Below are 22,179 nucleotides of genomic sequence, written 5' to 3'. Positions count from 1 at the left end.
TATGCGCCAGCCAGTACAGCTGTAGCTTGAAATGCTGCGCGACTTCCGTACGGTTTAGTGATGTAGCAATCGTGCGGATGGGCAATGTTAGGTACAATTATGTTCGAGGTATGTATTAATACTCTTAATATTTACTACTAGTGTCTTTTGGTGTCGAAAAACGTGGAATCACAGCTGCTTTACACGTGTGACCAGAACAATACATATTGGCCCACTGACTGTGACTTCCACAAACAAAATTATAATATTTGTCGACAAATTATAATCCGACAACTGATTTCTGGTTTATCCCAACAGAACCCAAAACTCATGTTAACATGCATCAATGAAATATTGAGGCATTTACATGTTTGGATTGGCGGCTGATCGGGAGCGTCCGATGGCGCGACGCATGTCGTTGGGGGTGACAGGGGGGGTCATAGTCATGTTGATCGACGGGCTCTTGAAGCTCCGCGGGGTGAAGAGCAGGGCTTCGTTTTTGGCCGCGTTCAGCTCGCGGTGTTCGTCTTCATCGCCGTAGTCGTTGGCGAGGGACGTTTCCGCGGCCAGCTGGGCTTCGTCGGCGGCGGCATGCCAGTCCAAGCTGGCCATGTCGTAGAGCAAAATGGAGGCTTTGAGCAGCTCGCCCAGCGCGTCCGCCCACCAAAATCCGGCGAGGCCCCATCCCAATCGAATGGGAAACACGTAGCTGAGGGGCACAAAGACCAGCCACGACGCAATGTTGTTGGCCACAAGGTTCAAGTCCGCCTTGGACACGGCATTCATGCACGCCGTGAGCAGGAACCGGCCGAACGCGACCAAAATGCACAGAGAAAACGCGGCGATGGCGTCGCTGGCCATGTCCGCCACAACCACGTCGCTGCTCCAGATGCCAAACAACAAGCGGCGACAGGTTACGACCACCGCCAGCAGCACCACCGCCGACACAAACACAAGACCGGCGCCAATGAAGTAGACGCGCTTGGCGTTGCCAGCGCTGCCTTGACCAAGGTATCGACTCATGCGGATTTGGGTGGCAGTTGCGAATCCGCTCACAAACGCACTCACGACGCCGAAGAGACCGTTCAGCACAGCTTGACACGCGGCGATATTGGGCCCCAAGTAGCCGGAGAACGCCCCCGCCACGGTAGCCGACGCCCAGTCCACCACGGCGGACGCGCCCATGGGAATCGCCAACGCCAAGAACACGTCGAGCCGGTCCTTCTTGACACACTCCCACGTCCACCCGGTGCCCCACGTCGGCGTGTGGTACCCCTTCCACACAACCGTGTACAGCAGAAACAGCGCCAGCTGTAGCACGGTGCTGGCGACGGTGGCCAGTGGCGACCCCACGAACCCGAGCCCGCCCCATTGTCCGTCCACCCCGTGAATCAGCACTTGGTTCAGGACAATGTTGAGCCCCATAGTGACGATGCTGCAGATCGTGGCAGGCATGATGATCCCCTGTGCTGCAAAGTACGCCGTCAACGCCCCGTACACGTACTGCGGAATCAACCCTAGCGCCATCACGTGCGCAAACTCGCGTCCGTACGCCACCGTTTCCGCGTCGTCCATGGTGAGGGCGATCATGTTGCCCACGTACATGTACCAGATCATGACAGGAATCGACCCAAGCACCGAAAACACGATGGCCGTTTGGAGCCATACGCCGACGAGGTCGTGGTTGCCCGCGCCATACGCTTGCGAACACAACGTGGAGATGGCCTGGATGGAGAACTGAACGAAAGCCGACGGCACGCCCATCCACATGCCCGCCAGCGCCACGCCAGCCAGCTGCTTGGTGCCAATATGTCCTAGGAACGCGGCGTCTGTGATGGTCATCACCTGACGCACCATTTGTCGGAGGGATATCTGCAGCGCCATGCTAGCTACGTCCAACGTTTCCTGGCCCAGAGGCACCTTCGCTTGACGCGCATGCTTTTGGAGAGGATCTCGGGCCTGCTTGAGCTCGACGGAAGGCGCACCGCCCTTGAGCAGTGGAGACTTTTCAGCGGCCATGGCGAATTTTCTTCAAATGCCACACTTCACACAAACCACTTCCATTTTTGCCTTCTATGATACGTCGGGTATTTAGGTATTTGCGACAGGATTCACAGGCACAAAACCGGTATATTTGACCTCATTCACCGGCCGTCGGATATACTTGGGCACTTCTACTGTATGTTTACGGACACTAAGTATTTGGGTTGGCCGGAGTGCCATAGAAGTGGATCGAGCACCTATTGTACTGTACAGTACTGTACAGTACATCGTGGGGCAAGCTGGAGCAGGTCAATCAATATTCATAACGTTAACGTTACTGGTACAGTGAACGGGGAAATTTAAGCCACACCTCGAATCGAAGTAAATCATATTATTGGAATATGATTGGAGGGCCTACTACGAAGTTCGATGAATATTGTGACCATTGATGTTGTTTTGACCAATGAATTTTGTTTATGTGTGTTTCTGCATGGTGATTGGCTTTAATATCTGATGAGTAACTTCGGTGTGGCTTAAATTTCCCATTGACGCTAACACTTTGAGCAATCACGCTGATGATTGTGGGGCTAGCCTCTCAGCTTGTCGAACGCTAGCGCGAATGAAGTGAGTGTTCTCGATGGTCACAACCTGTAGTGTATATATATGTATACTATGATACGTGGTCGTCAACAAAGCCTGTTTTGATATATTGATTGCATCACGTTTTCATTCCCTTGTACACCCCCCCCCCCTCCCACCACGAGGACTAGACTCGGTTGGGCCCCTTCTCCGGCTGCGGCTCGTTGGACACCCTCGAGTCTTCGTCATTGCTTTTTTGCTGCGTGAGCTTCCTTCTGCTGCTGATGCGAAAGCTTCGGCGCGCACTGTTTTGCTTTCCCACAGGTTTTGCCTGTCAAAACAATGATCATCACACGGCAACATGGACAACCAACTCATTACCTCAAGCAAATGCACAAACTCGCTGTAGTTGATCGCGCCGTCCTTGTCCACATCCGCGGTGCGAATCATGTCCTTAACAGACGCCTCGTCGAAATCATGACCGAGTACACCTACACATGCCAGCACTTGTGAATACAACTACACTCCATGACGTAGCAATCCACTTATAAAACGTACGGCCGAGCGTGAGCTCTGTGATGCCGCCCTTGGTTTCATCCGGACTGAACAGCCCGTACGCCTTGCGCAGTACCTTTTCGCCTTGGAGGTTGACCGTCATGGTAGCCGACACGAACTCCAAAAAGTTGACTTGGTTGGAGTTTTCAATGTCCAAACTGCATATAGCAAACATTCAATAACCAAGACTAGACAACCCCCCCAATACAGTAATACTGTAGTATCGTACGTACCTTGTAAAGATCTTTTCAAAATCCACAGTCGGGTACTGGTCCGTCAAGGCCGCCTGCTCCAAGTCCTTCAGCGTCAGCACGCCATTGTGCAGGACATTCAGTTGGTCAAAGGCTTTGCGGATAGCTGTGGTATCGATCGAAGGCGAGCAAAAGGCCACGGCCAACAGCGCTACAACGACGTTAGCACACATCGGTCCTCTGGACGCCGACGGACGGACGTACCCGCTCGCTTCATGCGACTGTAAGACGCATACTCGGACAGTTGCGCAATGATCCGATCGATGCTACCACATAAACAGTATGAGCATATTGCAAATAAAGAACAAGCCACCACGTACTCTTGCGTCGGTAGGTTGTTGGTCTTGGCGCTGGCAATCCACGGGTGTCGTAGCACTTGCAGTGACGAATACCGCTCGGTAACATTCGGCTACGACAGTCGACCACATAGGTTTTGTCAGAGTTCCAAAGATAATAATATTGTATATATTCGCTCTAAACTTTTAAAATGCGCGTGGGGGTTTGTCTACTCAAAATATAGAATCATCACGTGGGAGTTTTGATTGGTTGAATATACTTGTCGGTTCTGTAAGAGCCAATCAAATAATCCACTCAAAACAATTGGATTAGCCAATAGCGTCAATATTCGTGATTCATTTCGGCGGCGAGATAGTCCATTCGACGGGGTCTGGAAATATGTACCGAATATACAATATATATCAGTACATATATGCCCACAATACATCATAGTGGGGTTGCCAAGGTAGAACGTACGTTGAGGAGCTTCTTAACGAGGCTCTTGGCTTCGACCGACACGTCCGCCCACACTTCGTCTTGAAACGATAGCTACACGTAAGCAAAAAAACAATGCCATGACCATTGTAAGCAAGACCCCATTGTAAAGCAATCCTACGGGTCTGTCTGTACACTACCTTGGCAGCAAAGATGGACTCAATCAGGTCTTCCTCCGTGTTGCCATGGAACGGCATGGAATTACTCAGGAGCATGTACTATTTAGGTAGAGATCATGTTCACATCGTCATGTAAGACCCCCTTGGTACCATCACGACCCCCAAACTCCACATATCGCAAGCCTATCAACCCCATCAGCCAATGTTGTTGATCGAAGGTGCTACGTACTTGTGTGTACTGGCCTTCCAGAAACTCGGGCTATGAAAAAACAAGTCAGACACGCGCGACGGAAGCGGCGATCTCGTACCGCCATGTACACGACCGACCCCAGCACCGTCTGCATGAGGACTCCGTCGCGGAACAGCGTGCTCGCCCCAAAGCTAGGCAAGGACGTATATGTATTTACTCATCGTGTGGACGAGATGAGGGGGAGAGACAGACGTACTCGCACAGCTTGACGTCGGACCCGTCTTGGTCGGTTTCGTACAGAATGTTCTCGAGCTTGATATCGCGGTGGCAAATGTTCTTCAAGTGCAAGTAGTAAATGCTCGACGTGAGTTTGCGCACGATTTCCTTGGCCGCGTCTTCGGGGAACGCCTGCTTCCGCGTCTTGACCGCGTTCAGCATGTGCCCCCCCGTGCACAGCTCCATGATCATGTGGATGTGCGTCGGAGACTCGTACGTTTCAACCAGGCGGACAATGTTCGGGTGCTGGAGCCCTCGCCACAAGTTGATTTCGTTCCGAAGGACGGATACCTTGGCATTGGGGCCGATCGTAATCACCTAGTGTAGGTACATGCGTTCATGACGTGGCAGGTCCTATACGCGCGCTCACCTTCATCGCGTACTGGTCGCCCGTGGAGATGTTCTGCACGAGGTTCACGACGCCGAACGCCCCCGTCCCAAGCTCCCGAACGACCTTGTAGTACGCGAAGACATCCAAGCCTTGGTGGTGCTGCGATAGGTTCCGCAGGAACGAGTCAGGTAGGCCGCCCGAAGCATCGGTCGATTGCATGCAGCCCATGATGATGCAAGTGACGATGGTATAGCGTTTAAATGGGTGCCAGTTGGGGTCAAAATAAAAATTACTAACACAACTTGGCTTTAGTATGCAAAATCCACCAAAATGATTAAATTACTCGCACTTATTTTTAGACATACGAGAGTTTCAAGGGAAACGAAGATGTCAGGACCGGTATACTAGTAGTAGTACTAGCACGACGATCGTCGGCATTAACGGAACATGCCGTTATGCCACCGCTCTCACACAAGTCACAACCCATTAGAAGCTTACACGTACTGGACTGGAACAGGTCGTGGATCCATTGCAATTCCAGCAATCTCAGGGATTTAGTAATACTATTAATAGTACATGTAGTAGTACTGTACATAATACTCCGGAGTAACGTCAAATAGAATTTATCACACCCACCCACCATTACTTCAAAGTAATTTACACTTAAGTTCACTATCAACCTGGTTTGAGTAAGTTGTAATACCAGTCCCACTATACATACGTAATCATTTCCCTTCTAAAGAACCAGTTGGTTTACACTGCATTTGACTATCGCATAATAAAACCAAGTGGAACTGGTGCTCTCAGGGATATTTGCTGATTATACAGTCAAATGATGACAAAATGTGGTCGATTTCTGACTCGATTTCGTTCTCTGAATATAAATATATCCATTTACACAGGTGTTTGAGTTGCTACAACATTATATATGCGCTTCACTGTTGTTCTTGTTGCTTGCTGCCTGCCTGCCTGCCTAGACATGGCGATAGCTACCGCTCGACATGGTGCCAGCCACGAGGACTCTACTGCTCCGTGGATCAAAGGTGGCGACACATGCCGGTTCGTTCACAGGGAGTGCTCTGCGAATCCCATGTTTAGGTCGGAATACGTCAGGTACGCCATGTCGACGATCCTTTCTGCATGATTGGTGTGTGTCAACGACCTGACGCTTGTGGTAGAAACAATCGGTCAAGTGGACACAAGGTACGGTGTGCTTTGCCACGATCATTTCATTGAGTTTCCTTGTCTAATCCGTGTGTCTTGCGCCGTCCGTTCCTCCTCTAGAACGTCAGGTACGCGGCGGCGTCCGTCGTCTGCATGTTCATGAATGACGATGGTGTAGGTGCTTTCCGCATTGTTGTGGCGCCCACCGTGAAAGCACCTTTTGCGGGTCCTCCATCACCGTCCAATGCACCGACCATCAAGTAATGGTGTATGGACGCTTTGAAGAAGCCGACGACAATGCTCGCATGCAGCCCCATGTGGCCATTGGCACAATACTAAAGCTGTCTGACATTCTCGGCGACGAGAAGACGGCCGCTAGTCCGTTTGGGATGTGGATGGTCGGTGCATCCGTCGGCAACCACCATTACGAGATCAACAAGAGCAAACTGTCTTGGCACTATGGTTGGGTGTCGTCGCGGTTCAACAGCAAGACGTTGCATCGCTTCCAGGTCGGTCCGTGCAGCCTTCGAAGACCACACACACTCACAAGTGTTGGTAGGTCTACGTCTTCCAGCAGACGACGCCCCAACAAGTGAGATGCGTGGCCAAGTTAGCGTCGCCGTCGTTCTCGCTCTGCTCCAGCCGCAAGACGCGCAAGAAGGCGGCGCTAGTGATCATCCCCACCAAAGTCGAGCCGGTTGCTTCTTCTTCGTCGTCGCCCCCACTCGCCCTAGTCAAATCGGAACCACCGGCACCCTACGTCCGGATGCTGCCCCCCCCGCCACCCATCAAGATCGAAATGCCATCGTTTGAGTCGTTTCTTCGCCACGAGCCGACGCGACCTCGAACATTTTCAGGCATCGACCAACAAGAGCACGCCCCCAAGCGACTCAAAACCAACACGTCGGTCGACGACTTGCAAGCCGTCAAGCCGTCCGCTCCGGCGTCGCCGACCCCCTCCAGCAGTAAGTCCGCCCTGCTTATAAATGTTCCTTGGTGATTTCGCCACTTGAGCCGCCATGCATGTATGGTCCTTTTACCCAAGATGTTGGATTGTAAGCACACACTAATTTAGGTCGAACACTAATTCGAGATGCTGGTGATGGTGTTCTGCAATCTGATTGGCTCAATACGTCTGCAGATATGATTCTCGTGTCCATTCGTTTGGTTGTGTTGATATCAGATTGTGGATTCGATACGAATTTCCAATCCCCGTCGAATCGAATCACGAATAGTGACGCTATTGGCTAATCCAATATTGAGTGGATGATTTGATTGGCTCTTCACAAAGGACAAGTATATTCAACCAATCAGAACTCCAGCGTGATGATTCAATATCGATTCGACAAACCAGGCGAATTTTAAAAGTTTTTTATAGCGAATAAATCACAAAAATCACAACAATCCTAAATCGTTTGATTCTTGCTGTAGCGTTCAGTTTCTCGAGCTTTATGAACCCATTCCCCCATCCCCACAACGCCCCGTCGTCGCCGGTACCGTCGACCTCCAATTCTTGTGGTATGTATGCACCTATCTGTTTATCGATATCTGCCTGCTTATTCGTCGCTGACTCCTATCGTGTGGCTATGGGTCGAGCGTAGCGTACAGTTTTTCCAGTTTTACACGTGGCGGCAACGAGTGCAAACCTTCGTCGCCAGTGCCGTCGATTGCTCCCTCTAGTAATACTAGTTACTACCCCGTTTCGATCGCGTTACTTATGTGTGTGCATCAGCATTTAGCTTTTCCAGCTTTCTACCGCCCAAGGCATGCGTGGGGCATCGTCCGCATAAATGCCCCAACTCCCCCAAACCCACAGCCCCGTCGTCGCCCGTGCCGTCGTCCGTGCCTTCTGGTGGTACGACTACTAGTAGTACTACTATTAGTAGTACTCACTAATGTTGTAGTCGTGACCTTGTTCTCGGACCTGATCAAAGACGACTACTGCCGGATGCTCAAGGACTGCCCCAAGCAGCAGCGCGTGTCTCGGTACGACTACATCGACCGCGCCATGTGTTTGAGCCAGATCCACGACGTGGCGTCGTCAATCATCTCATTCGCGTCGCTCGACGGCACGAGATGGGACGACTTGGCTGAGGCCACGTCGCCCCTCCACGGGTTCATGGTCCGATCTGGCGAGTGGGAGTCCATCTCCATCTACGAGTGCCGGCCGCGCACCCACGACACGGACGACTCGTACGACCACGTGCTGACGTTCTGCCTCAACGCGATGCGCCACTGCATCCGCACCGGCATGATCGCGCGACTGCGGTCGTTTCTGCATTCGCACGCGGCGTCTATCTTCAAGCCGGAGCTGCTGGACCAAGCGTACGCAGACATTATCGTGTTCTTTGAGCAAGAGATCGAGAGCTATGTATTTCCAAGGAAACGCATGCAATGCGCGGCGTTCCTCGCGTACTTGCGCCGCAACTTGCCCCTCGAGTTGGTATCTCAACTGGGTACGCCACCAGTTGTGTACATTCAATCCAAAATCGGGAGGATGTATATATATATATATATAGTGTCCTTTCCGTAAAAATTAAGATGTGTATTCTCCCAACCCCCATCGATTGATTGTTTGGATTGCATGTCTGTATAGGTTATGATTGAATCATGTGTACGAATAATCACACGAATTGAAGTCCCATACATCTTGGATGTGATTTGGTGCTTTTCTGCAACTTGATTGGCTCAATTGTTTAATATTGTCGATTTTCGAATAACCCAACAACATATATTGTGCTTTCGAATGTGGTGGTGTGTGGTTTCTCGTTGGAATTTAAATCGACTTGATTGGCTACTTCAGACGAGCTCAAAAGTATTAACCAATCAAAACCTTGTAAATGAAATTCAACCAATCAGATCGATTGTGGATCGGTTTGCACGATTCGATTGCACCCCCTCCCCAAATTTGTATCAAATCGACAACATATCATATTTATATATCCTCAGATGCATCATCTTCTTCCGACGAGTCCTCCGACAACGAACCGCTGGGGTACTTTGAACTGGTAACCCAACTCCGCCAAGTATACCAATTCGTCAAGTCGGAAGAGCAGCCCGTGGACATGACGCCGTCGTTCGTGTCGCGAACATGCGTGACTGGCCGATGGCGGCGGGTGCAAGCGCCCACCCATTCTAGCGCGTCGTGGCTATTTCGGGTCTTGGGCTCGTTCATACTACTGCATTGGACGCTCGTGGAAACCCCCTCAGAGCTCTTGGTATGTCCAAACTATTGTCTATTATGCATGTATATATAGATAAATATATATACATACAAGGTATTTATTAAAATGGTAGATGAAATTCGACGAAAGTCTAATTCCGACGCTGACCCCGTATTTGCTCAACGGCGACCCCATGTTTTTGTCCTTTTCGCCCATTGGAATGAGCACGGGGGGCATGCAAGGCCGGGCCATGGCGGGTAATAAAATGTGATCTCGAGAAATTTAAATATATATATATATATATATATATATATATATTGAAAATGCTGTTGTAGGGTACAAAGCGTGGCGCAACGACCAAAATCAAATTGTGATCCAATGGCACAACTGGCCTCGCGGGGAAAAATGTATTCGTCGGCGGTACTCTCGAACGCTGTACCGGTCGGATACGGACCCAGACATACTGTGCTCGCACATGATCGTCGAGGTATTATTATAGAACCAGTCAAAAATAATAAATTTATTTGGTTGATAATTATTATTTTGTAGGAATCAGGCACTATCGGGCATAGCTTGAAGTCGTTTTCAGAGTTGAATTTGTCCGAGCGCATCAATTTTCCAGGCGAGTGGCGGGTGATTTTGGACGAAGACTCGACGTTTGTGCGCATCAAAGATTGACCAGAGGGGTGGTTTTAGTACTACTACTACTAGTAGTCGATCGGTGGTCTCCTACTCCTTACTCGTGTGGTGGCCCAAACTCCCACGCGGTCGCATCGTGGTCTGCGCGCTGCTGTAACTTTAAGTAATATCGAGTGCGCTCTGGTGGACTGTACGTGGCTTTCTTGTCGTTGAGCATTTGCATTTTCAGGCGCTCCATGGCGGTGTACACGTCCTGGCCATGGCGCGAGTCGGCAATGCGGCGCTGTCTCATGGCGTGCACCGAAGCTCGGGCGGCTTTGTCGCTTGCGCTGACGCTGGGCGAAGTTGGACACGGCCCAAATCTTGAAGGGCCGTCAAGAAAATTGGATGAAGGATGGTGGTGTACAGGACTTACTGGTTGGATTCCACGTGAAACCTCGTCGTGGCATCAGCTTGACAAGCGTTATGTTTGCTCGCGGGACCGCTACGCACACACGATATATATATATATATATGTCTTGGGATGATTTTTCCATTATAGGCACGATGCAAAACGGTGGACTACTACTGTACGTGATGAGTAGTCGCGTGTCGTAGTGGGGCGTGCGGCCCCGTCGAGTTGGCGCCCGCACTTTTCTAATACTCCACAATCGACATGGGGTTTAGTCGATGCGAGGACGAGGCGTGCATGTATATATCTGAAACTACTAGTACCGTCGGAGTTGGTCGAAATTGTACTTGAGTTTGCCTTTGGTCGAGTCGTCTTCGGTCCAACTACAAGTTGAGACGGACGCGAGTGAGAATGATATGGGACGAGCCAAACTAGCCACAGACAGACAGGGACCTCGTGAGACGAGGAACGGAAGCCAAGTGCAGCTGCACCGTCTTTTCACACGCGTTCAAGTGCGCCGACAGTTCCTGGAACGTTACGAGACCGTTCTTGTCCTTGTCCACGTCCGTCATGAGGTGGTGGAACTCTTGCTCCGTCAACTGAATGCCCTTGTGCTTGAGCCCTTGCCGAAACTCGGCGTACGACAGCACGCCGCTCTCGTCTTCGTCCATTTCTCGGAATACGTCTGCAATGCGCGACTTGTACGCTACAACACACACACGTCCATGAGCACTCGTCGCGGGTGACGCGTGATCACTTTTGAGTTTCTGAAACACTCGCTCCGCCACTTCGACCGCCGCGGCGTCTTCCGTCGCATCCCGCAGCAACTCGACCGCGTTCGACATCGCGCCGGGTTGGACGATTGGCGGTGCTGTTCCCACTATAGCGGACGACTTGAACGTCCGATTCCGTTCAATGACGGCGGATCGGTCGTGGCCGTCGATTTGCGGGCCGTCGAGAAATGCGTTGAATTCGGCAAAGTCCAACGCCCCGTCCTTGTCCACGTCGTAACTAAGACAACATCAAACAAGACTAGTCAGAGCAGAATAGGACATCCCGACAGCAAGGCGTACGTACGTGTGCACTAGGTCATGGACGACACTGGGTTCCACCGCCATGTGCAGTTTGGCCAAGTTGTGCGCGAGCTACGAATGCCAATCAACACATACTCAACCAACAGAGAGGGGGGGGGAGGAGCACCATGGCAGGCGTCAAGTGGCCAGCTTTGGTGTCATCCCACGTTCGAAAGACCGTGGCAAGGGACTCCTTCTGCAGCCACAACACGACGTGATTCGTACGAATTCAGGTCGTTCATTCGTACATCGTATCGCTTGCGCAAGATCGAGATGGTCTCGCGGGTGGTTAGCAGTGGCGGCACTTGCCGGTGTTGCAACTCGTTATGCTTGGCGTTGCCATCGACCTCTTGCCACCGACAAAAGTCGGCCAGCGCCACGAGTCTGCCCTCGCCCCATTGTTTGTTTAGCTCGGACGTACTTACGCTTGGGCGTACATACCTCGTCGTTGGGTGCACGACGCACTGGAGCACGTGGGCGGTGGCGTCGTCGCCCAGCTTGGCCGCCCACCCCATGCTCGTAAACATATCTCGACATTGTTGTTCCGAGACCACGCCATCTCGATCCGTGTCCCACGTCAAGAAGGCAGATCGGAGGGCTTTGGCTGGGTCGTCGTCCTGAAGCAACCGATGGAACGACCTCAACGCCGCTGCGTCTTCGACACTATGTATTGCACCCACGTATGAGTCGACGATACAATAAACAACCAACCCAGAAGACCTGTGACGTGATGGCGGCGGCGGGGAGGGTGCAGCCGTGGGGGACGGACTCGACATGGCACTCCGCCGGACAACGGTCAAGGCGTTAGCTGCCGTGTGCGGTCGCTTGGCCATTTGGCGGGGGGTGATGGGGGGCTACAAGGCAAGGCTGAGACATCGTTGACAGTGTTCAAACGGTACTTTGAGGGCGGAACCAGGTCGTGTAGGTGGCGCTGGCTGCTGGGGCGTTGAGTCCTCGGACGGGATCAAGGTCGGCTTCATAGCAACTGTCGGCAGGATCTACCGAGTGGATCCCGTTACACTACCTTTGGAATGCACCAAAACTTCAAGCATACCTCGACAGTGCCTTGGTCATATTGATTGGTTTTGGACGTTCTACCATGGGGTACATATACACATGTCATGTACGGTCGTGGTGGCGATGGAATGCTCACAGGGATGAGGGCAATGGCGAAGGCGACTTTTGTGCCAGGAGGAGCTTGCGCGGCGCGGCAGTTGTCGGCCGAAGACATCGAGGCGACGTGAGTCGCGGGGACAGAAGGTGACTGGGTGGGTGCACCCGGTTACTGCTCCCTGTGTCGTGGACGCGGACCTTGCACTTGTTGGTCATCCTGCCATCGTATCGGCAAAACTCCGTTCAAAACGCTCGATTATGTCTATTTTAAACCTCGCTATCCTAGCAAAATAACTAATCATTTTCGTGGGCTTATGCATCGTGGTCGTGGGAAAGCGCGTCGATGGCGGCGGCAAACGTGGCGCAAGTCAAACCCGTGAGGAAGGAAGTTCGCGCAGATACCCGGGTCCCAGGGCTTGATGTGAGGAGTAGGCCAGATGCAAACCCACCAAGAAACGTATTCAGCGGGTCCTTTTGACCGCGCAACTTTTCAGCCGCACACGAGACACCTCCAAATGTACCGAGGAACATGGTGAACGCCACGCAGTTCTTGCCGGTGGAAGCGAAAAGAAAGCGAGGGTTCAGCGGCACTTTGCCCTTGCTAACGAGACCGAGATGCTCGTACGTGTCGATGGAAACGGTCCACAGGACGCCAGTCATCATGCCTCGATACACCAATTGGGCCAACCGCGCATCGCAAGTACCAGTTTGAGTCATCCAGCCGTCTGTGCATGCACAAAAAATCAAGATTTTGCCTTAAAATATCGCTCAAAACGATGAAATTTGAGTCTAAATCGACAGCAAATTTGTCTTTTTTGCGCCAAAATTAATATCCCAGACGTCCCGAATTATTCGAAAATTGGAAATACCGTAATATTTCTATTGTTTGCTGAAACGTTGAAGTGGGTGAATACCCTGGGTTGAGAAACCACAGTTTCAAAATGACGTCTTCATTCTTGCATTTTCCCTTTATTTAACGACGGAAGGATGGCGTAGCATCAATGCAATGGACTGCAGGAAGTATCGGTGGACAAAATATGGACCAATCAAATACCGAGGCTGGAGTGGCAACAACTTCAACTCATGTATACGAAAGATCGAACGTGACAAGGTAACGTGACAAGGTGTTGGCATTTGCACTTTTACCATGGACAAACCAAATGAAAAGACAAGCTTGGTCAAGAAGAAGCTTGGCAGCAATGCCGAGATCGAAATGTACGGCCGCGGGGGTAATCTGTCCGTGAATGATTTCCACGACGACAACGACGACGATGCCGCCAAGAAGCACGACCTCATTCCTGTTAAGCAAGAAGCCATGGAGCTGACGAGCATGGCGTTCCAGCTGTCCCTTCGACAAGTGGTGCGTCAAGTGATGACGATCACGGACGCTGCGTTCCAAGGCCACATTGGCACGAAACAGCTTGCGGGGGTGACGTTGGCAGGCGTGTACATGGGCGTGCCGTCGGCATTCATCCAAAACGCCATTCCGTCCATCAGTACGTTGTGCAGTCAAGCGTACGGCGCTGGCAACAACACCCTCGTGGGGGTCTGGCTGCAGACGTGCATCGTGTTCTCTATCGTCGGGACCATTCCCGTGATGGTGTACTACATGTTTGTCGGGCACATCATTGCGTTGACGCTGGACGACCCCGAAGCCGTCGGGTACGGCCAGAAGTTTGCCATGGTCATGTCGTTGGCGCTGATTCCGCAGTACCTGTACGGGTGCTTGACGACGTACTTTGCCGCCCAGGGGGTGATCATGCCTGCCACCGTCTGCAGCGGTATCACGGTGGTGCTCAACATTGTGTTCAACCAAGTGTTCATCTACGGCGCGTGCGGGTTCGACGGCCTGGGGTTCATCGGGTCGCCCATCGCCACTGTCGTGTCCAGTTGCTTGCAGCTGTTCATGTTTGTCATGTACACGATCTGGTACAAGCAGTACCATGTCAAGTACTGGGGCGGGTGGACGTGGGAGTGCGTGAGCAAGGAGCGGCTCGTCGTGTTCCTGCCGCTGGCCGTGCCCATGGGGGCGTCATCCGTGGTGGACTGGGCATCGGCGGCTCTCACGTCGGCCTTCTCGGGCATCTTGGGCCCCGAGATCGCCGCTTGTCAAGCTGTGCTGAACGGGGTGTGGGGCGTCGTGAATTCGTTCGTGAGTGGATTCAGCACCGCGACCCAGATCCGCATGTCGCGGTACCTTGGCGAGGGCAGCGCCGTGGCCGCCAAGCGCGTGCTCACAGTAGGCGCCATGATTTTGTTTGGGACAGGGCTGTCTCTGATTCTCGGCGTGTTCTTACTCAACGAGTCGCTGTTCCGCGTGTGGAGTCCCGATCCAGTGATCATCGCCATGTGCCGGTCGGCGTTGATAGTGTTCTGCTTGTGCATTTCCGTAGCATTCTGTCGATTCATGATGACAGCGTGCTTGAACGCGCTGTCCATGTCGAACGTCAACCTCATCGCCAACAACATTGCGTCGTGGTGTGTGTACGTGCCACTGAGTTACGTCTTGCCCATCACGTTGGACTGGAGTTTGGCCGGGTTCTGGTGGGCCGATGGGTTTGGGGAACTGGTCAAAGCGATCATCTTGATGTGGGGCCTCTGCCGCGTCAACTGGGCCGCCGCCGCCGACTATGCGCAGAAGTCGGCGTCTGTCATGGACACGACCAACGCCGCCGACGAAGAGAAGCGTGAGCTGCTCGCGTATGAGAATGAGGCGATGATGACCTCCCAGGCGTACAAGAGCCCTGTGATGCAGTTCGGGTCGGCGCCCCACCACACCCCCAGCGTCATGAAGCGAGCGATGTCACTGACTCCAAAGATGCAACGGCGATCGCAACAAGGGGATATGGTCAACGTCTAGGACCAGAGTTGCACTAGGCAACTCGTACGTACATTTGTCATATAATGATTGGCTGCGGTGTTTGAATGGTGAGCATCCACCACCCAAGACGCTACAGTACATAGGGCTTCCGTTTCAAAGCGACTTTTGTTCACAGTGAAACCTTTGTTAGCTAGCTTGGACCAAAGAATTTTCAATGTAACGTTCCCTAAATACTAATCATTTCTCGAGTGACGTCAGTACTAACACAGCAACTTACTCGCATACGCTTCATCAGGTGTGCAATGCGTGCCGCACTGCCATGACGATGTCATGGTGTTTAATTGTATTGCGTTGTCGACACAATTACTGTAACACTCTTACTCAACCAACCATTGGTCGTCCGTACGACAACATATGGTCAGACTACAACATCACTTTGTACTACTTGGAAGTAATAATAGGATCGTAAAGAGTCGTGGCCACTTGGTACCCACCGAGCCAAGCTAGCAATGACGCCCCAGCCCCTCCCGCAGTCCCGTGTTGGCCGTCCGCGGATCCTCCAAATCATGTCCTCCAGCGTCCTTGGCTATTTGTTCGAACACATGTGACACAGCAATTCACAGCATTGGTACAAACATGTGACACGTTTTCTGAATTTCCGTTCTTCCACACATCGTGCACCACGCCCCTCCCACCAATGCCACCCCCAAGGAGGGTGCATGGAACTGTTCCACCCTCGTAGCCTCGAAGCACGTGCCCCCCCTCTGAGCGAGCCCGCGCGTTTGACCGTGCGGAAAAGCGAGCAGCCGCGCGGTACTTGATCCAGCAGCAACCTGCTCGGTGTGTCAAGGACGCCCCCACGACCTGGAACAGCTCCCCAAACTCCAAGCGCGTGATTCCTGCACGTGCATTAGTCGCACCCCCTCGCCGTCCTCTCGGTCGATCTGGCGAGAGAGGCGCAGCTGTAAGGCTCGTCTGTCTGTACATATCCCTGCAAACACATAAATTATACCACGACCATATTGTGCTGCACATGTGGTAGGTTGTCGTGCAATAGCTGGTACATGGGGGTGACGACGATACATGACAAAAGGCTTGTATAGGGACATGTATAGATTGGCCTTGTGCGTCAGTCTACAGACTCTGCCGACGACGAATGGCCCACAAATCGTTGTGCAATCTTTATTTCACCATCGGTAGTACGACTTAACTACACACACGCAATCCGACCAAGCGTGCAGCTTCGCGCACTTGCAGTCCGTGGCACTTTTGCCCACATGGATCTCTTGTGTTAACTACGCACCTTTGTGCCAACCGTCACCGCCTTACATGTAAATCACCACGTTTCGGATCGCTGATGGGCTCAACCCTGTTGATGTACGGTACAGTATATCCTTAACTGTTGGATAACTCAACAAGAAAAGTCCAAGAGGAACCACCACAGTACATATGTTTTATACACCCAGAAGATCGATGGATCGCTCGATCGTGCTTGCTGGTTGTCTGACAAAGGTCGTGTGCCATCCGACTACAATTTGGACCCAATCAGTTCGACAAACTTGAGAGAGAGCAAAGCAAGTCAGGCTACCTCCTGGTTGTTGCGACCACCATGCGATCGTGGACCTGGGGGGGAATGAACTGTCTACTGCATCACTGGCATTTGCACTGACGGGCCAGCCCAATAAACGATGCATGACAACATCGTCAGTCATGTTGAGATGGAAGTATTGTACTCATGACTACATCAAGAGAACCTTACTAGGGATGATGCAGTCTTAGCTCGCATGAATCTAACGATCGTGTGGCAAGGTTGAGGCGACGTGGTGCAGAGCCACAGACCCATTGGAAATCCTCGTACCTGCCTGTCATCAGATGGGCTTCACATGTCAACGTACATTCAGTGTGCTTGAAGCATTCAACAATACCAAGGACCAAATAACTACTGCGTAGGGTTGGTTGTTGATACTAGGATGATTTTGTAAATATTATTATTGGGTTTGGACGTCCCTCCGGCTGTCGTCGCACGGTGCCGTGGACGTGAACTCGCGCATGCGGATGACTTGTTGTGTGTAGTGCATGAGCTTTTCTTTCTGCTGTTCCCGCGACCCCGCGGCCGACTCTCGGTTGGTGCGTCGACGGTAGTCCTCTTTCGATTCGCCCTCATGTCGTTCGCTTTTGGGTAGCTTCGCGGGTATCCAGTCATCGAATGCCACCGACGGATGTGCCGCTTGGATGCGGTGGATCTCGGCCAAGATGACTTTCATCTTCCGGTCGCGCTTTTCCCGATATGCCGCGGCGCTCTCGCGATTCTTCGTGTTCTTGACGTCCACAATAATAGGACTACATGAGTTCATGTCTGGCCAAGTCGAGTGATGGCGACGGGGTACAATCTTTCGCTTCAGGTTGCGCCGCTCGATGGCCAGACGGCGCTGGATAGCGGAAGCGTTGATTACGGACGAGAACATGCTGACGGCAGGGCTGCGCGCCACGGGCTCTTCCTTGATGTGGATCGAAGGAAGCACTCGCCATGAATGATGATGGCTGGTCCACGCCATGGGCGTTGAGATCGACTCATGCAAAGACGGAAGGGGCTTCACATCTGTCGATATGTGCAACGGCGCAAGAGTCAAAGTCGGGGGCTGGTGAAGTGTCGGGGGGAATCGACTGGGTGGCGTATTGGGATTGTGCTTGGCTTCGTACTGGGGTGACGCATACATGGTGGAATATGCTGACGGCGGAGACATCGATGGAGGCGGCAGGTCGTAATGATGGTGGTGGTATCTCTGGCTCTCGTGGGCGGTCGGTGGCGGCAAGGACCAGGCATCGCAGCCGCCGTGCTGACCTTGTGTCGTCAAGCTTGGTAAACTTCTGCTTTGTGCGACGTAATGCGGCTGCTGCTGGGGATGCTGCGGCATGGCCACCTTATCTTGGTATCGCATCGTCGACGCGGTGTTTAGGAGCAGGTCCACGTGCATCATTATCGTCGACAACTACTTGGCACTGAATGAACTTGGGTGCGAAAATGCAAAGTGCGTTGTGCCCCATGTCAGCTTCAGACTGTGACGACTTTTCCACACAAAGTGCGTATCAAAATTGTGTCTATCGCACCTACTCGAGTCATGGGGTGTCAGTGTGCGAGGCCGCCAAACAAGGCTGCGGTCCTTGTCGATAACCACCGTAGGCCCATAGCTGGCTAAAGGCAGCCTACACCGCTTGGCAATCTATCACATGTGCTAACCCGACGGAGAGCTGCCTAACGCATCCAAATGACTACCCAACGTGACGTGGAAGATGGAGTTGTTGCGAATTGCACAACCTGAGACATGCCGAATCATAGACAGCACTGCAACTTGCGTTGTTTTTGTAGCTGCGGCTAGGATTAGCCACGTGCATGGCGTGGCACATCCTCGAGCAAGACATTTGATATGGCCAGCACAAGTGTACCCTGCGCTCGTGACGTGGAAGGCTTACTGTAACGTTCACGTGATGTTGGGGTTAAGAATGAACATGATGTCAATGATGTGCTTGGGAACTGTTCTTGAGATGGTAGTTGCTTGTTTGCTTGTACTGACGTGTCGCCAAAGAAGCATGGAGCTCTGTTGATTGCTCCGTGGACAAAATCCAGCCTTCATGCCCTAAGTGCGTATGATGTGCCGAACAGTGAGAAGATAATCTGCCTACTTCAGCAGATACAGGGTTAGTTTGACATGGTACTATTTTTAGTTTTAATAGCAAGAGCAAGAGATTTGCTGCTTTGTTACTTGAATTCCCGCACCACATTGGACCAATTCGAACTTAAGAGGAAATGGATGCTTGTGGCTCGTCATGGACAACGACGACGCAATTCTCGACCTAGCCGTGCCCTTCGCGGCCATTTATTCCGAGCGTTCGTTGTGTCGAGATAACCACAGTAGTAGTGTTAGGTACTACTATGATTAGTGCTATTAATATTGCAAATCAAGTTTGGCGAGGTCGACGTGGAGGGGTGAAGGATTGAGACGTTTCAAGCTTGTGATTTGAACACCTTCAAATTCCATAGTAAATCGAACACTACTTGTAGTAACGTTACTATTATAGTACTTTTGGGACCAATATGTATTGTAAACTACTCGAGTACTAACATTTCAAACGATCAGAAGGCAATAGAGTTAATATTACTATTAATATAATACTATTACTACTAATGAAGTAGTAATAGATTTTTCATACTGTACTAGTAGTACTACAAGTAGTACTGTAGTACTGGGTTGAATCTGTAGTAGTACTAACGTCATCTGTCCAAGGTGCAAGACATTTCCTTTTGCCACGTTTGACGTAGCCAAATCGTGGCGACGCCTTCGTTCATTCTGATGACGAAACGTTTCGTTTGCAAATGTTGGATCGATTACATTTTACTCGTACCGGCTCTAGGTAGAACAGTACAGAAGCTTGGTGTACCAGTACTTGGCCTGCGCCCGCCCACCAATAAACAGAATCGTTAACGTTAACCTTGTTTACTGGACTTCAAGTAATCACCACACTAGTATTACTAACTCTTTAGTCGCTTGTCGTGTTTTTTGCTTCCACATGATTGGCTTATGATGGTTTTGTTTGAGGTTTTCATCGCACACGGATTGGACAATCCTATCCAATCACAGTGGCATATGCTTCCCTCCGTCCCAAAATACTTGCGTAGTCTTGGGGAGGGGGGAAATAACTCGTCATTATATTTCTAAGTTATTTTCAAACTTGTCTGTCGTCTGCCCTTCGTTGAATTTCACGTGTTTCATTGGTCCACATGAACAAGCGCACCAAGTCCTGTCAATTCATGAGTCAGTAAAATACACTGGAACCTTCACAGAAGTCGCTCACAAGTTCTCATACTTTAAATCATATAAATTAGTGACCAACATTCATAATGCGTGTTAACAAACGAACGAAGACCTTGAGGCCAACCTTGGGGAGATTCTGCTCCACAACAGTAAGACCTCCTTCGCAAGATTGCCAAAGGGCGTTGCGCAGGTGCTTGCCCAAAAGTACAACTGCCACCACTCTACCATCCGCCACGTCTTCTTCTCAGGCAAAGCAGCAGGGAGTTGCTACCGGCAACATGAAAGTCTCGGTTTCGAGCGGAAAGAAGGGTCGGGTGGGCAGGACGATGGCCTATACCCCCGAGCAGGTGAAGGCAAAGTTACTGCGAGTGTCGCTCGCTCAACGCATAACACTGTATTCAATGCGTAGGATAAAGTTTTGAGGTGTTTGATATTTTATTCAAGGAGCTGTACATCTTTATTCTGATCTACGCAAGTATTGTGGGACGGAGGGAGAACTGAAAATTTCATATCTGTAACTACCAATGTGCTTGCTCGCCAGCGACCTGCCCTAGGTCCTAGCACAATGCGTAGGCCATACGAGTTGTAGGAACATGTTGATTGACCAGAAGCACGTTAGTTATGCCTAGCTACAGTGCAAGTCGAAGTTATATCTGCTATTCTCGGGACCAAATTGCACAATTTACTGGTCACCATGAACAACTTTTGATATTACAAATGACACACAGCGAGGACATGCTCGTGCAGCGATGTACGTATTGTGCCACATCGTAAAAAACCACGCTATTTTCTTGTCCATCGCATAGTACATGCAGGTAGCGTGTACTACGCGATGGAATTAATAGCCAAGGTGTTTTGGTCACTTCAGCATCACATGTGATTATTATTGCTCAGAGTTACTAGTATTTGGCATTTAGAAAGAACCCCAGTGAATTAGCTAAAACACCAGGTATTTATTCAACTTTGTAACACAGTTACTACTCTGGTCCGAAATAGTTGCAGGGTACGACTTCCGATTGGCGGCATTTTTCTAAATGTCGCTCAATTCGCATGGCGATGTGCACAAGAAAGCGCAAGATCTCAGCTTTGATTGGGTAGTTTGAGAGTGATCTAAAGCTTTTTTTATGAGATACTGGGCGGGAAAAATGACGTGTCGTTTGGTCCAAACTTTAGGCCATCACTGCTTGATCAAAATTCATTTTGAGCACGCCTGCACAGCACACGACCTTCGTGCTACCCTTAACCATGCCTTTGCAACCTACCGCCAGCACTGCCAACCGTCCGCGCAACCCCCGTGGCCCAAAAGGTGGCAAAACCCACCTCGACCACGACGAGCGTCGTTCCATCTACGAAAGCCTACTTGCTGTCTCGTCCTCTGGCATACTGCCTCGAGGTGCCATTGTCAAGTTAGCCAGACAGCACAACTGCCACCCCGACACAGTGCAGCGCGTGTGGGCCCGTGGACAGAGCTCCATCCGTGAAGGCCACATCAGCGCCGATGTTTCGTCGTAAATCCGAGGTATACCTCTTTGAATTTATCGAATTATCGAATTTGAAAAATATTATTTTACAGAGCTGTACTTGCTTTCTCACGCATGCCATATTCCAAGGACGACGGTGCTTAGGCACATGGCCGAATGTCCCCGGCTCAAGGCTCGTTCGAGTTACGTGAATCCATTTTTGACTCCAAGCAACATCCATGAACGCCTGCGGTACGCTATTTCTTTCCTTCAACCTTTGTCGAATGGAAATCATATTTTTGACGATATGCACGATTATGTGCATATTGACGAAAAATGGTTTTATTTGACAAAAGTAAAGAGAAAGTTTTACGTGTACGAGGATGAAGCTGTGGCGGCTCGTTTTGTGAAGTCCAAACGATTTATAACAAAAGTTATGTTTTTGGCGGCGATTGCCCGCCCCCGTGTTGACTTCAACGGCAATATATTTGACGGCAAAATTGGCGTTT

At 51.1% G+C, this 22,179-nt stretch overlaps 9 protein-coding genes across 11 annotated transcripts; 4 read left to right on the top strand and 5 right to left on the bottom strand.

The window, feature by feature from the left end:
• Positions 1 to 101: 101 nt before the first annotated feature.
• Positions 102 to 2,012, bottom strand: H257_00826 (hypothetical protein). Its single transcript, XM_009823715.1, has one exon. The coding sequence runs from the start codon at positions 1,996 to 1,998 to the stop codon at positions 343 to 345; it is 1,656 nt and encodes a 551-aa protein (XP_009822017.1). The 5' UTR covers positions 1,999 to 2,012; the 3' UTR covers positions 102 to 342.
• Positions 2,013 to 2,642: 630 nt separating this feature from the next.
• H257_00825 (serine/threonine protein kinase) lies at positions 2,643 to 5,335 on the bottom strand. The gene is made up of 13 exons (XM_009823714.1): positions 5,074 to 5,335; positions 4,684 to 5,021; positions 4,546 to 4,618; positions 4,467 to 4,496; positions 4,388 to 4,420; positions 4,259 to 4,336; positions 4,101 to 4,172; positions 3,668 to 3,756; positions 3,552 to 3,613; positions 3,330 to 3,498; positions 3,100 to 3,254; positions 2,923 to 3,032; positions 2,643 to 2,872 (listed from the first exon to the last, which is right to left on the bottom strand). Exons 1-13 carry the CDS (start codon positions 5,260 to 5,262, stop codon positions 2,729 to 2,731), a joined length of 1,542 nt encoding a protein of 513 aa, XP_009822016.1. The 5' UTR covers positions 5,263 to 5,335; the 3' UTR covers positions 2,643 to 2,728.
• Positions 5,336 to 5,977: 642 nt separating this feature from the next.
• H257_00824 (hypothetical protein) lies at positions 5,978 to 10,247 on the top strand. Of its 3 annotated transcripts, XM_009823711.1 has the most exons (13): positions 5,978 to 6,147; positions 6,213 to 6,237; positions 6,319 to 6,326; positions 6,377 to 6,707; positions 6,758 to 7,163; positions 7,630 to 7,716; positions 7,800 to 7,877; positions 7,931 to 8,053; positions 8,103 to 8,654; positions 9,148 to 9,416; positions 9,496 to 9,619; positions 9,698 to 9,849; positions 9,912 to 10,247. In XM_009823711.1, exons 1-13 carry the CDS (start codon positions 6,014 to 6,016, stop codon positions 10,038 to 10,040), a joined length of 2,418 nt encoding a protein of 805 aa, XP_009822013.1. In that variant the 5' UTR covers positions 5,978 to 6,013; the 3' UTR covers positions 10,041 to 10,247. The 3 variants fall into 3 exon arrangements, with proteins under 3 accessions (XP_009822013.1, XP_009822015.1, XP_009822014.1); XM_009823712.1 differs by lacking the exons at positions 5,978 to 6,147; positions 6,213 to 6,237 and having other exon boundaries at positions 6,298 to 6,326; XM_009823713.1 differs by lacking the exons at positions 9,148 to 9,416; positions 9,496 to 9,619; positions 9,698 to 9,849; positions 9,912 to 10,247 and having other exon boundaries at positions 8,103 to 8,976.
• Positions 10,099 to 12,794, bottom strand: H257_00823 (hypothetical protein; the record flags this gene model as incomplete). Its single annotated transcript, XM_009823710.1, has 14 exons — positions 10,099 to 10,363; positions 10,417 to 10,485; positions 10,575 to 10,637; positions 10,716 to 10,775; positions 10,846 to 11,098; positions 11,150 to 11,403; positions 11,470 to 11,537; positions 11,593 to 11,661; positions 11,714 to 11,849; positions 11,907 to 12,128; positions 12,186 to 12,319; positions 12,365 to 12,463; positions 12,520 to 12,559; positions 12,619 to 12,794. 14 exons carry the CDS (start codon positions 12,792 to 12,794, stop codon positions 10,099 to 10,101), a joined length of 1,908 nt encoding a protein of 635 aa, XP_009822012.1.
• A 22-nt stretch (positions 12,795 to 12,816) lies between these two features.
• H257_00822 (hypothetical protein) lies at positions 12,817 to 13,333 on the bottom strand. Its single transcript, XM_009823709.1, has one exon. It carries the CDS (start codon positions 13,293 to 13,295, stop codon positions 12,891 to 12,893), a length of 405 nt encoding a protein of 134 aa, XP_009822011.1. The 5' UTR covers positions 13,296 to 13,333; the 3' UTR covers positions 12,817 to 12,890.
• Positions 13,334 to 13,717: 384 nt separating this feature from the next.
• On the top strand, positions 13,718 to 15,651 carry H257_00821 (hypothetical protein). The gene has a single exon (XM_009823708.1). The coding sequence runs from the start codon at positions 13,726 to 13,728 to the stop codon at positions 15,436 to 15,438; it is 1,713 nt and encodes a 570-aa protein (XP_009822010.1). The 5' UTR covers positions 13,718 to 13,725; the 3' UTR covers positions 15,439 to 15,651.
• A 257-nt stretch (positions 15,652 to 15,908) lies between these two features.
• Positions 15,909 to 16,456, top strand: H257_00820 (hypothetical protein; the record flags this gene model as incomplete). The annotated part of the gene is made up of 3 exons (XM_009823707.1): positions 15,909 to 15,977; positions 16,142 to 16,363; positions 16,442 to 16,456. The coding sequence occupies 3 exons, from the start codon at positions 15,909 to 15,911 to the stop codon at positions 16,454 to 16,456; spliced, it is 306 nt and encodes a 101-aa protein (XP_009822009.1).
• An 851-nt stretch (positions 16,457 to 17,307) lies between these two features.
• Positions 17,308 to 18,432, bottom strand: H257_00819 (hypothetical protein). Its single transcript, XM_009823706.1, has one exon. It carries the CDS (start codon positions 18,375 to 18,377, stop codon positions 17,388 to 17,390), a length of 990 nt encoding a protein of 329 aa, XP_009822008.1. The 5' UTR covers positions 18,378 to 18,432; the 3' UTR covers positions 17,308 to 17,387.
• A 3,023-nt stretch (positions 18,433 to 21,455) lies between these two features.
• H257_00818 (hypothetical protein) lies at positions 21,456 to 21,913 on the top strand (the record flags this gene model as incomplete). The annotated part of the gene is made up of 2 exons (XM_009823705.1): positions 21,456 to 21,710; positions 21,836 to 21,913. The coding sequence occupies 2 exons, from the start codon at positions 21,456 to 21,458 to the stop codon at positions 21,911 to 21,913; spliced, it is 333 nt and encodes a 110-aa protein (XP_009822007.1).
• Between the last annotated feature and the right edge of the window lie 266 nt (positions 21,914 to 22,179).

Source organism: Aphanomyces astaci (assembly GCF_000520075.1).
Source record: "Aphanomyces astaci strain APO3 unplaced genomic scaffold supercont1.1, whole genome shotgun sequence".
Lineage (NCBI taxonomy): Eukaryota > Oomycota > Saprolegniomycetes > Saprolegniales > Verrucalvaceae > Aphanomyces > Aphanomyces astaci.
The sequence above is the reverse complement of the archived record's forward strand: the minus strand, read 5'-3'. Positions and strand labels throughout refer to the sequence as shown.

Bases quoted from the DNA above. Each gene is read 5' to 3' on its own strand.
- H257_00821 (XM_009823708.1), top strand. From the start codon at position 13,726: ATGGACAAACCAAATGAAAAGACAAGCTTGGTCAAGAAGAAGCTTGGC.
- H257_00826 (XM_009823715.1), bottom strand. From the start codon at position 1,998: ATGGCCGCTGAAAAGTCTCCACTGCTCAAGGGCGGTGCGCCTTCCGTC.
- H257_00822 (XM_009823709.1), bottom strand. From the start codon at position 13,295: ATGACTCAAACTGGTACTTGCGATGCGCGGTTGGCCCAATTGGTGTAT.
- H257_00819 (XM_009823706.1), bottom strand. From the start codon at position 18,377: ATGATGCACGTGGACCTGCTCCTAAACACCGCGTCGACGATGCGATAC.
- H257_00824 (XM_009823711.1), top strand. From the start codon at position 6,014: ATGGCGATAGCTACCGCTCGACATGGTGCCAGCCACGAGGACTCTACT. The intron at 6,708-6,757 runs GTCGGTCCGTGC...AAGTGTTGGTAG, and splicing joins AGACGTTGCATCGCTTCCAG to GTCTACGTCTTCCAGCAGAC. The intron at 7,164-7,629 runs GTAAGTCCGCCC...TTCTTGCTGTAG, and splicing joins GTCGCCGACCCCCTCCAGCA to CGTTCAGTTTCTCGAGCTTT.
- H257_00825 (XM_009823714.1), bottom strand. From the start codon at position 5,262: ATGGGCTGCATGCAATCGACCGATGCTTCGGGCGGCCTACCTGACTCG. The intron at 3,757-4,100 runs GTACGTTCTACC...CGACTGTCGTAG, and splicing joins TCGTTAAGAAGCTCCTCAAC to CCGAATGTTACCGAGCGGTA. The intron at 3,255-3,329 runs GTACGTACGATA...TGCTATATGCAG, and splicing joins TTTGAAAAGATCTTTACAAG to TTTGGACATTGAAAACTCCA.